Here is a 17530-nt window from a genome sequence, read left to right as displayed (position 1 = left end):
GTTCTTGATGCTTTTCACACAGTTCAATGTCAAGGGGTAGAAGTCTCAACAGTTCAGTTGGGTTCCATCAACAAACAACAATTAGCAGAGAACCTCCCCTACACAATCCCAACGCATCCATACAATAGCATTGTTGACAGGGGACTCAAATCTACGTAACGCTATAACTTGTTCATACACTTTGTAAGGAGTGCAAGGTTGACAGAATCACAATGCATAAAGTTCACACCAATTTGTTTTCATAAAATAATGTGGGTTTTTTTAAAGGTTTTTTATCTTGAGTGTACTTTGGAACAGGGCAGGCCTGGGCCACCTCCCAAAACTAGAACTCAGAATAGATATTATGATACAGAAATGTACAAAGCACAATATTAAAACAATGCCAAAACATGTTCTGATGCACAATCAACTAGCATCTGTAAAATACAGTCAAAGTTTATTCACTTCATGGGTACGCTAAATGAAAAAAACTTTTTGTAATAAAAAAGAATCGCAGGTAAGCTAGCCATTTAAATAAAAATGTACCTATCAAAAGCTAGGTACTATACAAGGCTGCAGTGAAGGTTTCATGTTAAAATACATACACCTCTAGGTTGTTTTTCACAAAATACAAAACAGAATTTCTGTTTAATTGCAGGAATAATACTTCGCGGCGACATGACCATAACAATTTCAAAGTTCCTGTTTTTCAGGCCTGATTATCAGGCCTGTAAATAGAAGAAGGTCAAGGAGGCCATGACCTCTTTGCCCTGGTCTTGGCCTCGGTGCCCCGTCCAAAGTTGACTGTAAGATTTGGAATGTGCCCTTTGCAAAATGAAAATGGCATTGCCCTTTCAAAAGATGAAGCTCGAGGCCTAGAATACATGTATGTCTTGCACAAAATCTAAAGAAGAAAATGTTTACTAAACAAGTGCATTTAAATATTTTCCCATTAACAATGAGGGAATCAATGTGTGGTGAAGAGGTTTTCAACTAGTGGTTTAATCCTAATGAGGCCTGGTTCTTGATAATGTTACCGAGACAAAGTCGAGGTAAATTATCAAGAACCAGGCCTCGGCGGGTTTAAACAACTAGTTGAAAACCGATTCAACACACTTTGATTCCCATTCATAAATACCTTTTTTGGTCAAAAACATCAACACTTTTTGGTCAAAAAGTAAAATAAATGTCAAAATTATAATTGTTCAATGATTTCTTTCAACACAACACCCCTCCAGCTATGAAATGGTAAGGCCCTCGGGTAAACAACTTCTTAAAAGGAGATTGCTGTGCGCGTCACACGTATCGCGTGATGTGGTACAACTGTTTCAGCCATTGCTCTCGACCAATAGGAATGAAGAAACTCTTATAAGAACAGGTGCACATTCGCGTGTCACGCCCATGTTTCAACACTTTTTTACTGGTCATAAACAAAGGTTTATACACACCCACGTGACGCGCTCTCCACCAAAAGGAATAATGAAACTGTCTGAGGTATTTATGAATGAATAATTAACCACCAAAGAATTGAGACTTCTTCCTAGAATGTGACATTCAGTACCATGACAGTTGACAATAACAACTGTCTATTATAATATGACAATCAGTAACATCTGTCCCAATGGAATACATGCACAGACATGCAGAAAATCATACTTAACAGGATGATGTGCAAAAAAGCCATACAGGAATTACATGTACCTGAGGATAGAGGCTTATTTTTAGCTGGGCATGGAAAAAATAGAAAAGATATATAACGAACAGCACACTTCAGCCAAAACAGCTGCACAAGGATTAATTCTAGAATTACACTTTTTGTTTATGGTTGATGTTGTTCGAAACACCTGTGAAAACCAATGGATATTATCTTGTAGCACGCGCTAATCCACCAATCAGATGCTCAAACTAGAGGGTGGTAAGGGTGTTACAAACCTCATATAAAATATACAATGAATTATGAGTTATTGCATTATTTAGAGGGGAAAAAACAGAACTGGATATGTATGCCATAGTGTATTAACAAACCCTTATTTCCATTAAGACGGAAATATTTTGCAGCTATTGGAAAGTGGAAGTGTTTCCAATTAACTTCCAATGCCAGTATAAACAGTAAACATGTACACGTACTGCGCTGGATCTTCCTGTAGTTTTGATCTACAGACAAATATCGCTTTGTCTATAAATCCAAGCCACCACATTAGTGTATTACTTCGTATGTGTACTAGAGGTACCCATTAACTTGATGCATTGTACTATGCAAATTGGAAGGTTTGTTTCAGAATTGGACAACAACCACTGGTCAAGTGTTACATAACACTAGTTTGACTTTGATAACATTATTGCTAAAAGATAACCATATGTACATGACTACCTAATTAACAATACCTTTTCCCCCAAAACAACTACTTGTTAACCTTTCAACTACCTATAAATAGAAGGGCGCTTGTTAAGTACACTCAATCCACTTAGAACTCTTGTCATTAACTTTATACAACCACCGACACACCATTGACTAACCAATTCTGTGACTGAGCTTGTTCAAGTTGTCTTTTAAGAACAGTTCCAGAAAACTGCCTTGGGAATTTCAATTGTAGTATTATTTGATGTACAAGTATCCAAGTATGATCTCTTAAATGAAAATACTCCTTAGGAAATATACATTTCAGGTTGATTGGTATTACTTGTATTCCAATCATACCATTTTTTAACACTTATTTAAAGAGTTTTTACGTTGGGTTGTTGCCAAATTTGCAGTCCCTATCTGCGCAAAATAACTATTATGTAAACTCGAATCGGAGGTTGGTCTACTAATCTGTTATTTCGCTCCAGATGAGAAACAAGTTACATGAAAAAAGAAAACATCCTTCAATCAATTGAGGCAATAATTGCATCCGGAGATATAAAAGCATATTTTATTGTATTGGATTTTCACTTGTGATCAATATAGGCTTTTCACTCTTATTGGTTTCAAACTCACTATTTTATAGCCACTAGAAAACCAAGCATGCCTGATGGCCTGATAAAAACCATGTAATTGTTGCAGTTTCATTGACAAATTATGTGAAGGAAAATAAAGTTTTTTGTTTTTATAACAATTGAAAACTTGGTTAAACCAACAACACTATTAATTACTAGACTTGATGAACGATGATCATAGAAAGAAAACTAGCTCACAAACTGTGCCTTTTGCTCGAGGTCATTCATAAATAATATTCTTTTGCTCTTGTGATTTGAATGGGGGGTCTTGGTCGGTTATTTAAAGATAGCTGGGTACCAGCAACACTGAGTTATGTAGGAAACAGGCAGGGCTTGAATTTTATTAGCTGCCAGGCATTAAAATATATAATTTTTGTTAGTGTCCTTGATTGTCGTTCAAGCAGTTGTTCCTGAAGAAGAGAAAAATTTCCTCAAACAATTAAAACCACCCCTCCCACACCACCATACAAATCAAGAATACATTATTTTAATTACTCCACAATAAAATACTCTACAGGGCCTGTACATTTTACTGTTTTTGTAGATGATTCAGGCTATTGTCAAGGCTACTTTTTTTAATGCAAATTTTGATAAAAGCACCAAAACATCTAAATTTATTTTAGTCAATCAGAATTACTGATTATATCATACATCTTATAGATGTAGGCATATGTAACTGTTAAAAGCAATAGCAAATGATGCATGCTTGTTCTCCATAGCATGTACACCCTGTTATTATTTTTGTCGTTTTAAAATCTAACAAAGTGAACAACTACTGATGCATTGCATTTCTGACCATCTCTCGTCGTTTTAAAATCTAACAAAGTGAACAACTACTGATGCATTGCATTTCTGACCATCTCTCGAAACGAGTTTATGTGTAAAAAAAAAAAAATCACCATGACAACAGAGTGCATGCAAACTACATGACAAACAATCAAATTGCAGTGTACTGGAAATTACTTTGATCATTTTGAATATAAAATGGAGGATAGGGTCTTTAAGTCCACTTTACCGTTTGCATTTTAATGGTCTCAGTTCTGGGATCAATTACTAATCTGAAATGTACCGTAATGTTGATATCTATAGAGATCTGTTCAAACTGTTGTTGTTACAACATGTACAAGGACATAGCTTTAATCTCATGACAATCCTTACTGCGTTGTACCACACTGTATCGTGAAAACTACCTGGAAATGTATTGTGTATAAAGTGGATCACATGTCACAGCTATTTAGGTTCCTTAGAAGATATTTGTCGTGAGTTTTAAACAGAGAAACTGTACAAGGTCATAGGAAAATGACCCGGTAAAGCTAACAAGATACATGTATTTCATGTTGTACACAATACTTTCTTAGAAGATAGAAACGGAAAACTTCCTAAGAAGATAGAAACCGAAACTTGCCTTCTGATCTGGCACCCAAATAGTAGTCACGTAACATGTGAAGTGCACAGTGTACATTCATGATTCACAAACTAAATGATACATGGTAGTGCATTCAGAGAATACTACTTTGGTAAATTTCCATACCAAACATTTAACATCAACTCACACACGTTTAGTATATGATCAAATCTATCTGATCATAGCTTCATGGTCTGATCTTGCTCTATGGTCCGATGAAGTCAGATGAGGTTTCAAGTTGTATACAACAATCTTACAACTGTGCACTAGGTACAATGTAATGTACAACACATATTAGCGCACGCCACCCCCCTCGATCCCCAATGTCTGAATTTAGAATTTTCTGCACAGGTGTTTTGGGCAAGTGATCTGAAAAAGAGTGACATCGTCTGACACAACGCTGGTATTGCATTACATCTCCAGTCTTTTCTTGGTGCAAGGTGATACAAGAAGTCAACCAATGGCGCCACGGTTTAATGTACATTATTCTGTACTCCTCCTGTACCTTTCCAAAATGGATGCTTCACAGCAGGAATCATTTTACAAAAACATTTACCGGTAGTCACTGAACCAAAAGGCCTGTGCCAAACTCATGTCAATTTATGCACACACCGCACAACCCTCATTACTGCCAAAACTCATGTCAATTTCTGCATATACAGCAAAAACCTTTTTAAAACATGTTAGTGCCAACTCTGTGGATTTCTACATGTTGTACGTATGCAGAATCATATGCCATCCTTGGGATTAAGGAAGTTTGTCACAGAGATTTTGCAAATTAACTGCAGGTTATAAGGTGAACACAAATGGCAATAATTCCTTAAGCCACAAGGTTAAGCACTACTTCCCTGCAGCAACTTAATTTCAATCAGTTATTTCCTAAAATATAAATCACAAATTTCCTCTTTTAATTAAATGACTAGTGCTTGTCTGGATGTATGTGTCTCCACTTGGTGTCTCTATAAACTGGGTGAAATGATGTGACTTTCCAAAAGAGCATAAAATATTCCCCACAAATGTGCGGTTTGTACATTGTACAGTTTTGAGTGTTTTTGCAAGTTCTGAATCTGTGGAATTTTCACAATACAAAACTTCTCCATACACCGGAATGAGAACAAATTAAAAAAAAAAAAAAAAAAAAACAATCATGGTTTTGGAATATGCTTGTTAAAATGTGATTGATGTAAATTAGAGAGCCAGATTTGAAGCTTTGTACTTTCAACTGCACAAAATAGGATAAAGGGGGTAATTATGTCCATGCTTGAAAATTTTTATTTTAAAGAACCCATTTGAGGTGCAGGAATTACTTCTTTTCTTTTTCAGTATAAATAAACAAACCCTATGTACACAATGTAGATAAAATACTAGTCATTCAGTACACAAAATTCGCAAACAAAATCAGCAAGAGTTACACATTGTTCAGTATATCCAAAGTGAATGAATTATCAAACTGTTGCAGAGCTTCCTTTCCTTCTCTTTGTTGGTTTAATACTATAACTAATTGAATTTTTGTGGAGAATCTGCAGACAAAAATAGCTTGCACTAGCCTTGAGGAATGACAAGAATCTGTGTCAATTTATTGACAAATTGACCAGGTTGAATTCAACTTCCTCAGTCATTACCTCTGAACTGAATGACGTCAGGAAGCAGTCAGTACTGCGGTTTACACATCTAGTACCATAACAATGAAAATACCTGACAAAAACAAAATGCAATATTCAGGGAACGATTTCGTACAGCAGTTTTGCACAGCAAAATATTTAGGCTGAACTTATTTTGAGCACACTGAATGCTTATATAATATTTTTTTTTTTTTTTTTTTTTTTTTTTATGCAAGTTTTAGACACACAAGGTGCCAATTCAAGGTGTGGGCTACAATTGTTTTTGTCCAGAGGCCGCTGCCACCTACTCCTAGGGCTGAAACAGGGTTACCCCTTTTACAGTCCATACGGATGTACATGTAGGCTTGGGTATCATTTAGTAGCAAATGGTGAGTTTTTAGTAGCAACTGAGACATTTTGCTCTCTACACAATGTACAAGGGTAATCGTTCGCTGAATATTACTCATCATCTGTGTTGGTTTCTCTCATTCAACCCTTAGGTCAACTTCAAAGACATAATCAATAAGACAGGACTTGCTCTTTCTGCGCATGCTCTTGTTACACATGGAGGAATAAGAAACAGTTGTAAGAGTATATATTTGTCCCCATGGCATTTTATTCTCCACACCTACTTGCACTATGACTGTGAACAGACCAGGGTCACTGAGACCCTTGCCACGCGCCACATTGAAAATATTCTCAGCATTTTATGGGACATAATTATGTGGTTTTTGTGGTGTTTATGAGTCCTTTCAAAGCCTTCAAATTGCTGCACCTCCTTTCAAAATTGTGCTTTGTACGGATTACAGTATATAACATGCACACATAAGGTACTTTATACACCAACTCTTTTATTTAGTTTTCAGGAGAGTAAAGGTATCTCAATGTATATAAATCCTCCCACCACAAGCAAACAAGATAAGAAGCAATGCATGGTGGCATAACTCCCCATTGACCTAAAATGGACAACTAGTATAGTGGGGTTTGAGTGGTACATGATGCAATGTACATGTACCGTCAGTGTTTACCAACAAAGAACAATGCCTCAATCCAGTTCAAAGTTTAGGATAAGTTGATTGTTGTATGCAGTAATGGTGATTAAAAAATCTGTTTCTTAAGCAATACAAAAACCACAATAAAACCCTGATGAGCAGTTTAAATATAAAATTTACCATTACAAAGTAGCATGAATACAGCCCATCACTCACAGAGGAAAAATGTAGCCTACACGGCAAAACAGAGAACGGCTGACAATGCTATAACTGCTGAGTATACAAATGCGAAAGTGCCAACCCCCACCCCCCTCCCCCACCATTTTACATATCAGGTCATTTTTTTCTCTCTTGTAGATTGACCTGTTGGAAAGGCACTTTTCAATCTTCGGTACTCATAGGAAAGACGCTTTGTCAAAGTTAAAAATGTAAACACTCATGATGGCGGTGCCGTTGGTGTGGCAGTGCTGATGGGAGGGGGGGGGCGGAGTTCTTGGAAGAAGGATTGTAAATGTATACTTACAAGAGTTTCGACTGTAGTGCTCCATGGGGTGCTCTGTGCCACGCATGATATCAAAAAGTTGATGCTCAAGGGAGGACAATTTCATGGGGTCAACCCCAGCATTGTGCCCTGCTCTTTCCTGCAATAACAAAATAAACATTTAACATTTTAAATATTGGGCACAACTACAACTATCGCAACAAAAAGTTACTGTTTTCAATAATATGCATTTTTATTGAAAAAATCTAGGCAAGTTTATTTGTTCTTCAGGGATAGTATAAGAGATGTTGAAATTGCATCAGGGATAAAGAATATTAGTTTTTGTTTTTTACCCATACACCGACGTGTGTTAGCACTGTATACTCAGTACTTGCCCTAGTCCTGTGAAAAAAACATCACAGGCATGTTACTCCGGTGGGATTCGAACCCACGACCCTTGCAATTCTAGAGCAGTGTCTTACCAACTAGACTACCAAGGTAGGCCTATAAATTTATATTTGTCTGATTCATCTCATCAGTGTCTAAATGGTAGTGAACATTGAGATGCCACTACACTGTTAACAATTTTCTGAGAAAAGTTTTTGTTTGCACTGAGTGCATTTAAGATGAAGATATACTACCAAGAGAGCTCAGTATTATGTACGCAAATAAGATCTAAATAATTGACAGCTTCTTTGGACTCCTTCAAGATGTACATACTGCTGTAGGGTAATGGAAACCTCATTGATTATTGATTACTTACAATTGTTATGCAGACATTGTAAATCAATAAATTCTAAGCTACAGGGAGTATAGTACTGTCACGATTCAACAAAGCATGGTTTCATCAAGATGTTTCTCTACATGCAGCATCTTCTTTTCATACACTATTGACATCCAGGTGTTAAATATTCAACAAAGGGTAACCCTCTTATCAAACAAAATGGAAACACTCAATATTTCAAATGATTCCAGGGGCTACATGACATTGCATTTTGCATTACAACTTCTAAAGCTTCGGGCATCACCATTACTCACAGAAGTCATTTTTAAAGAGGATATCATATATAAAGTACCTGAATACACTGTAATTTACCCTGAAGTCAATTTGCATTCAGATAAGTAAATTCTTTTCAGTGATACATTGCAAAAATATGTTCTGCAATTTTGATGTTTGAGTAAAGATGGAATGTTAACTTTCACATTGAGTTGTTCCCCCCACAGTACTTTATGTTGGAAACTAGAACATAACTAGTATGTTTTTTTTAGTCTACAGTAAATCAAATCAGTAGGCCTAGATTCAGAAATGTAAAAAAATTACCTAAACGTAAGCCTATATATGAGAGCTACACTACAACCTTTTTCAGATTTGGAATAACCTTATTGTAGGTCAAAGGCTAGGGCCATTGACTGAGGCTTGCTGCCTAGTTAGTTCAACCAATGATGTACATATTTTGTATCTCCAGGGGTCGATTTCAAAAAAGAACTTAGGACTACATGTAGTCCTAGGAGATATTAAAAACTTATGTCGTGTCCTAAGTTAGGACGAATAACTCGTCCTCACTCGAGATAAGAGTGGTCTAACTCTTTGAGAAATTTACCCCAGATACAATCTTTTGCCTGGACAAATGATTTTATCAAGTTGTTCACTGGATCAGTCCTGAATCTTACTAGCTCCACGGTCCAATGGAAGCCCCTAAAATGCATCTTTGTATTAATTAAGTCTTTGTGTCATTTCTGTATCAACTACAAATTTCAAATTTTAATTTAATCCAACAAGGTAAAATGTAGAGCTACTACTGTTCTATGAAAATGAACTGCTGAGTTAGACTTGTGCATCAAAATAAGGTCACATGGCCTCATGGAACCTTGCCAAGGTCAGGGTGGTTCCCTAGCGTTGCCAAATTTGGCAAAGGGGTATTGCCAGCATAGCTACTGCATTACATGCACATTGTACACTGTTCGATCAATGGTTGTCTTTAAGTATGTAGAGCATTGGGTGCTGTGCTGCCTCTCTGTCTACATAGAGCATGATTGCGCCATAAAATGCTTTCATTTAGTACTCGCCTAGGTGATTATGCCAAATACATAAAAAAATATATGCCATCATCTTTCAATTAAAAAGTAATCCACGAACATCAGGGTCTTTCCTGTACTATACAATGCACTTTTTTTCTCCACGATGTGCGTATACAGTGCCACTAGCATCAACATCTTAGTCCAGATCTATGGGAAACAGTATTTCACAATCGCTTGCAGCATCCTTTAGTGATGCCAATAAAAAAAGTTGCTCCTGCACTCTGTGTAATATGTATGCAATTTAATCGGTTCATTTGAGATCTCTATTTTAATAATGTCCTTACCGATTTTAGGCCCCTATCACATATCCAACCTCTTCACAAATTGTGTGTGTTGAACTCTATAAGATTCCAGAGATGCTTGTCTGGAGTGGGCATTCCACAAAGTACACCCAGACTTTTATTAGTCGACCCTGAGCCAAAAAATTGACAGAGGAATCTGGAAAGAATGTCTTGACATCTCACGAGTTTGAGCATTGGTTTCATTGCAATGAAATATTGCAATGAAATATTTAGTACAACATTGAAGCTGAAACTGTAGACCACATGTACAGTACATCATGCTTGGTCAGCATTATAGTACACATACGGGTACAATATCATTGCTAGGGTAAAGTCACTTCACAAAAACAGCAATAATGGTGGGGCACAGTATAATCTTGTATTTTTTTCTAATGTCAAATGAACATTTGTATTTTAAAATACACTGCTCAGTGACCATGTTACACTATATTTTATGTAATGTCCTCTCCTATTTTATAACATAAAAGTCTCCATCCCCTGGCAAAAACTAAAAGTACACTGTGCAGTTTTATTTATAGCCCAATCACAAGACTCAAAACACACATGGTGTTCCCTATGACTAGACAAAAAGAACCTACTGAATAATGTAGTTTCAAACTACCTACACAAGGTTGCTTGGGAAATATTTGGCCAGCAGACATCTGCATTGTCCAACATTACATAATACAAGCTCAATATAGACAGATAAGGATCAATATCCAATGTGACCCAAGCACATGTTAAAACATGAAGGGGGTATTGACAAAAAGACATGCAAACAAGACCTGTGTATTTACAGCAGAGCTCTGTATGCCATGGTATGGTACAATGGACAAGAGTTCTTTTCTTCAGCTGAATTGCACTTAACAACTTAGTGACTTTTGTGGAGCAATAAACATTATATGCATAAGTGATCTTAGATCACTCATGCTGTTACGAACTTGTAGAAGTGAGATTGATACAACACCTTTGTATGCTGTCCCTATATGTTTGCATAGATCTATGTTTTGTTATGCGAACAAGGTACTGAGGGAGGACAAACAAAACCAAAAACGTACACCCCCCAAAAGACTGTGTTATCTCACAGTGTCAGATCTCCAGGATAAATTAACTGAAGTCAACAGCTATTTTTACTTTGCAATTGCCATTTCAGTGAGCATTTCTATGTAATATCATATACCGACCTCTGTGGTAATGTTTGCTTTACCCAAAGTTTGTTTATCTTTATATTTAGGCCTACCACTTAGTATCCAGGTATCAAACAAAGGTCACTGGGTCAAACTTATTCCACTCCCACCATTTTTCATTATACAGTGATGTACATGGTGCACTTTCTCCTAATGTGTGTAGAGGTGAAAAGATGGCTTCAAACCTTGTAAGAATTTTGTTAGTCATGTAAGCAGGGCATTAATTGGGGTCAAACAAACATGGGGTCAAACCATGGTCAAACCAAGGTAAACGGTTAAAGCATGTTAAAGCATGGAGGAAAATTAATTCTTCCTCCATGGTTAAAGCATGGAGCTATGTGATACCATCACACTGTTAACTCCAGACCAGATTTGTGTTTTTTGGGACAGGAGTCTTGTTTGAGCTGGTAAAGAAATGTCCACATTTGACAAAACATTACGAAAGACCTTCAAACAAAACAATGCAAATCTTGGTACACCTTAAACACTGGTAGGAACATGAATGCCAGCAGTGTAAAACTACAATGTATAGGTCTCTCCTTGCAGAATTTTATGTAATTTCCCAATGCTCCACACCCCATCGATAAACTGATCCAATTCTAAGTTTTGACCCTGTGACATTTTGTGAATTGTATGCAAGCCAACGTTCACATCATAATTTAGTGCTGTGTGAGCAAGTACTTTGACATTTAATTTTTAGACTAGATGATAAAGATGGTCTATTTAAAGCTTTTAACATTATTTATGGGTAAGATCATGGAGGAATAAATTTATTCCTCCATGATCTTACATGATCAGGTCAAAAAGCAATTATGTGATTCATTCCAGACTGCCAGTGTCGGAAAACAAATCAAGTGAAGCTGGTACTAATTAGAAAACTATGGTCCATTGCATTGTACCATATTGTACAAAGACAAACATTGAGGGGCTAAAATCTTGGTATGGAAGCAAATATTTTTCGAATGTACATTGTAACTTTATTGGGATGTTGTTATTTTTATAAAATACATAGTGCCTAGTGCGTTAGGTCAAGGAGTGGTTAGCATGGTTAGGTAGAGTATGTATGAACATGGTATAAATGAGACCTCTTCTTTCAATATGGATGCTTTTTTTGTGTTAAAAGTTAAACCTAACACTGGCCTACGACATGTTTGACATATTTTGAAATTTTGAGCTTGCTTTTTAGAAATCAAACCATACAATTTTACTGGGGAAAACTGTATGTTATGTACACAAATGGTTTTAAAAGTTTTAACAGAATGCTTTTTCAGTAGATAAAATGAGTTCAAAATGTTCTCACCTGGTACGGAAAGAGTGTGTTTGTGTTAGCATCTGTTCTCTTCCCATCTGCTCTGGTGAACTCCAACCCTGGTGCTGTGTTCATCCCCGATGGATACTGCTGCTGCTGCCCATAGTGTTTTGCTGGCAGTGATGTGCTCCGCTGAAACTTGGGTGGCGAGATGATAGGGTTGGAAAGAACACGGCCTTTATGGGGTGAAATTGAGGGGTGGCTACCCGAGTGATTGGTAACGGTTGGCATGGAACGCCTCTGCTGCTGCTGCTGCTGTTGCTGCTGCTGCTGCTGCATCTGGTTTGCAACTGACGGGGCCGGACCGCTGGGTGGGGAGCCGACCGTCCCCCAAGGATTCCCTTGTTGCTGTTGTTGAACTGATGGCTGCATGCCCTGCTGTTGGTGTCCTTGCGGCGATGGCCATGATGTTGCTGCTGCTGTTTGTTGGGCAGCTGCCGAGTTCCAGTTTGCTGTGTACTGCTTGTTTTGGAGGTAAAGACTTCCAGCTTGAGCTTGCGCCTGCAGCTGAGCTTGGGCCTGTTGGAGCTGAGTCGCTGTCTGGTAGATGTTTTGCTGTTGTGTGGCTGCCTGGTGAGGGGGTAGGTTGCGCCGTTGCTGCTGCTGCTGCTGGACAGCCTGCTGCTGCTGCATCCCAAGCTGTGGGGTTAATGTAGCCTGATTTGGACTAAAGAGTGGTGATGAGTTGCGTGGAAAGTTCTGAAACTGCATTGTGCCATTCATAGTTGGCAGCCCCTGGCCCTGGAAATAAGATTCTTCCGCTGCTGTGGCAGTAGACCAGAGATTTTGGGAGCTCGAAAAACTGCTTGAACTTGCTACCGAGTTTACTGCACTGTTACCCGAACTTGCTGCAACGTTGTTGATGTAGTTGCTGGGATTTACGTCCTGAATAAGCTGCTGTTGTTGCTGCTGCTGTTGATGTGCCTGTGCCGCCTGTGCATGGGCCTGAGCCTGTGCGTAGTAACCAATCTGATGCTGCAGTTGCAAGAGCCCAACTGCACCGGACGATGTTGCTGTGATGGGAGGTCCCTCTGACTGTGCTTTGTTCTTATCAGGAACAGTTAACGGACTCGAATCACCCGATTTCGACTTTGACCCGGGAGACAAGTCGTCCGAGTTGTCGGAGCTGAGATCTGGATTTGGCGATAGCTGCTGCAAATGCTGCTTACTGGCAGTTTTCTCCATCAGCATGTCATCTTGCATCGTTAGCGCCTCGGGAGAAAACAAAGACACGGTGCTCGAATTTGGGTACAATTCCAGCGGTGAGAGGGCCCTCGTATCGTGTGGATGAACATCCAAACCGAAATCCCCCATTTAGTGAGAGCTATGCGGCTACGGTGAACCAAAATTTCCACGTTTAAATATGTTTCTTCCTACTTCAAATTATGATCAGATCGGCTGGCTGATGTAGTTAACCTCTCGAGCCCAGCTGTTCACCGTGCAGCCGCTGCGTTAGTGTACGTGCCACACACACTGTACCCTGCCTCACACGGAATCTGTATGGTTGGTATGCTCTTGATGCATGAAAAACTTGCACTAAAATTTGAGTCCGGAGTTTCTCAGGCCACCGGCAAACTGTGTACGGACATACACCATGTACACACACACGGCTGAAACCCACCAGCAGTAAAAAGCAGTGACGTTGAGTGGCGGTTTCTTTTACCCCAACTACGTCTAAATATGGAAGCAATATTTTCCCTTTCTATGAGATATTGCGCTTGAATTTTCCCAAAATAACTTAAACTTGTGATAACAGGTTATGTATTCTATCAAAATTTAAGGTACAAATTGAAAAAATCTCCAACATTTCTTATTTTCGAATATAAGAATTCGTGGTCACCACTTAGGGTAGTAGAAACAGACAGCGGTCACGAGCGGCAACGGGACAGCTGCTACTGTCTCACATACAGCTGACGAGAGGGCGCTTTGTCCACAAAAGAGTTTCATGAATGGCTAGCGTAGAGGGGGGACAATAATACAACAAAGTTTGGGTTTCCCTTTGTAAAAACCTGCTCGTGCCATAGGTGGGTTCTTTTTATTGTCTGTTCGTCGATAAATAACCGTCACAATAAGAAAAGGCGCCAAAGTGAGCCGTAAGCCAGTTTTGTAGTCCTTTATGCTTAAGTGTCACTAAATCGTGGGCTCTGTGATCTGCTTACCGGCACTAGTCGGATTTAATTCTCCAGTGTTAAGGACTTTTGGTGCAGTTTTCTATGTCTGCTCCAGCTGTTTCTAATCTAAGTTAAAGGCAGTGGACACTATTGGTAATTACTCAAAATAATTATTAGCATAAAACCTTTCTTGGTGATGAGTAATGGGGAGAGGTTGATGGTATAAAACATTGTGAGAAACGAGCCATAGTTTTCGAGAAAGAAGTAATTTTCCACCAATTTGATTTCGAGACCTCAGATTTAGAACTTGAGGTCTCGAAATTAACCATCTAAACGCACACAATTTCGTGTGACAAGGGTGACTTTTTTCTTTCATTACTATCTCGCAAGTTCGATGACCGATTGAGTTCAAATTTTCACAGGTTTGTTATTTTATGCATATGTTGAGATACACTAACTGTGAAGGCTAGTCTTTGACAATTACCAATATAGTGTCCACTGCATTTAAAGACGAATCCCTTCATCTAGTTTTCTTTTAGTTTCCCTATTCCCCAATGACATACCAGTAGCATATTTTGACATCAGGATGACGTATATCATAGTATCGGTTTCCAGATCCAGAGACGGTATCCAGAACTTTAATATTTTAAAACAATAAGGGGATAAGAGATGGTAAAATAAGGGTATACTTTCAATCAGAATTTACTTTAAACAACAGGAACTTGTTCGTTTCTTTTAAATTTAAATCTAGAATTTACCGCATTTCTCCAAACCACCTCATTGTTATTTTGGGGTTCATTTCATAAAATGTGTTGGACTTCGTGTGGTTCACAATCAGCATTTATTATTTACGTGACTTGAAATTCAAATACACATTGATTTTGAATGACACTCATGCATGGTGTTTGTTGTGTCAAACTCAAAGCGTGATAAAAAAAATAAAAAAACAAGTATGGAGCGTTTGTTTTCTTTCTTCTTTTTTGAGAATGTCTTCCCGGTGCCTCCCGTGAAAAGTCGAATACCCGAACAAAGCTCAGTGATTGACTTTCAAAAATACAGTGCTGGTGCCCTGATTTTTAGAAAAATTGGAAAGAAAGACAAAAACAACGCTGATTGATATTTTTATGACTAGAGCCGCTCCAAACCAATTAACTAATTCGCGACAGGTGAGACAAAAACCACAAGAATGTGTGTCATCTATTGGACCATTCAGCTCGTCTGTTCGCGTGGCCCGCACGCGACCTATTACGGGGTTGACAAAGACCTACCAGACGTTTTGAAAAAGTAGTTGGCGAGTCGAGTGAAAGTAACAAAGCGTGCAAAATCACAAAGAAAGAATAATGAGCACAGAGGGGCAAAAAACGAAGGTACCCTGCAGTGCTATGTGTTTGTCGTCGGGTCGCGGTACGTAAATAACTTTGTTCAGCGGTGAACAAGAGAAACAAAAATGAAGGAAAAGGGGGAGGAATCACGAGGAAGGACAAAGAAGTTATGGCCTTCGGGCCTCAGCACGTGTGGATGGTGTAGTCTCAATGTGGAGGTATGTGTGGTCCCTTTTTATATGACCATATAAAGAGGGTGCTTTATCAGCTGTTATGGTTAACTTCAAACACAGTATCATGGACAAAATACATACTTTTTGACGTATCAGGAATTTCGGAATATTTACAAATTATCTTAGAGCTATAGCGTAAGTAGTCAAGCTGATATCGGCATTTTGGCTTCGACAGTTTTTTCAAAAGATTAGTAAAACTGGAACAAGTGCAAACTAACAATGACATGGACATTCTTGTTTCTATTATTTTTATTTGGAAAATAATATGCTGAATGAAATCGCTTGTAAACAATATGATATTATAAGAATCCTATAACGAGTTTATTTTATACAGTAGGAAAATGGCTGCTTTCAATCATAATTTAAGTCACAGGTATTTTTTCAATAAATATAGGGCATAGTGTGACCCGTGCAAGAAAAATAATATGATGTTTTCTTTCGTCGATAAAAAGGGATCGATTTAGTACATCTGTTAAAGTACAACTGTTATACAAACTGTTCACCTAGGTGTTAATGCCTATAGCCCCTGTGCGTTTAATTAAATAAATCAATACAAATAAATGTTGAAAATATCAAAGTTAAGTTCAAACTGATATAAATATTAAGTTCATCTAAAATTATCCATGGCATTTTGTTGTAAATGTTGTTGACATTGCTGTTGCTTTTATAGTATGCTCAACTTGTATTAAGCATGGTGTCTTCCCATTGTTTTGTTTAAAGCCATTGGACACTTTCGGTAAACAGTAATGTCCAAGGCCCACACTTCGTGTGTCACAATATCTATATAAAAATAACAAACCTGTGAAAATTTAGGCTCAATCGGTCATCGGAGTCGGGAGAAAATAACGGGAAAACCTACCCTTGTTTCCGCACGTTTCGCTGTGTCATGACATGTGTTTAAAATAAATCCGTAATTCTCGCTATCGAGAGTATTGTTTTAATGGTTTCTCAACAAATCAAAGCATTTCATGGAATAATATTTCAAGAGAAGTCTTCCACCATTACCTTCTGTAAACCCTTTAAGTTATTTGTAAATCTGTGAACTTTAAATTTTTTTTTTTCTGTACCGAAAGTGTCCAATGGCTTGAAAAATAATCCTTTTGCCTGCAAAATGCCTTTTGTCGAAAGGATAAAAATAAAGACATACCAAGAGCAAACAGGCCGCCAACATTCATGGCAAAACAAAGGACGACTTTTCAACAACATTAATGATGTGTTTTTATTTTCATGTTCCCCACAACACAATGGTCATTTCATGTGAAGTTTTTACAACATTCTGTTCAAACAACACACCACTGACAAAAGATAATGTATGTTGATTGGTTTTAAAAAAAAAGTGGGGATGAATGTACAGCTGCTGCCGTGGGACGCACGACCTCGCAAGAGACAAAAGTTTGCTCTGGACAGGTGCACGGCATGCGGGGCTCGAGCCGCACTTATCGGCTATGGGGTGCACTGATGTAAGTGCAGACTGGACATCATTGTGTTCTTTCAAAAAAAAAAAAAAAACCCAAAATCACAAAAAACCTCGACAGGTGTGGTTGCACTTTGTTATGACCACAAACTTACTTTAT

General features: G+C 38.1%; 1 protein-coding gene across 1 annotated transcript in view; it reads right to left on the bottom strand.

Annotated features, from left to right (window-relative positions):
• LOC139940430 (cytoplasmic polyadenylation element-binding protein 3-like) overlaps nucleotides 1-13846 on the bottom strand; it is a 39725-nt gene extending 25879 nt beyond the window's left edge. The window contains exons 1-2 of the mRNA XM_071936672.1: nucleotides 12282-13846; nucleotides 7477-7594 (exon numbers count right to left, since the gene is read on the bottom strand). Of these exons, the coding sequence (XP_071792773.1) occupies nucleotides 7477-7594; nucleotides 12282-13604 (1441 nt within the window). The 5' untranslated portion in view covers nucleotides 13605-13846. The remainder of the gene's footprint in view (nucleotides 1-7476; nucleotides 7595-12281) is intronic.
• Between the last annotated feature and the right edge of the window lie 3684 nt (nucleotides 13847-17530).

The sequence above is a fragment of the Asterias amurensis genome, chromosome 8, assembly GCF_032118995.1.
Source record: "Asterias amurensis chromosome 8, ASM3211899v1".
NCBI lineage: Eukaryota > Metazoa > Echinodermata > Asteroidea > Forcipulatida > Asteriidae > Asterias > Asterias amurensis.
Note: the sequence above shows the minus strand (reverse complement) of the source record. Positions and strands in the feature narration are given on the sequence as shown.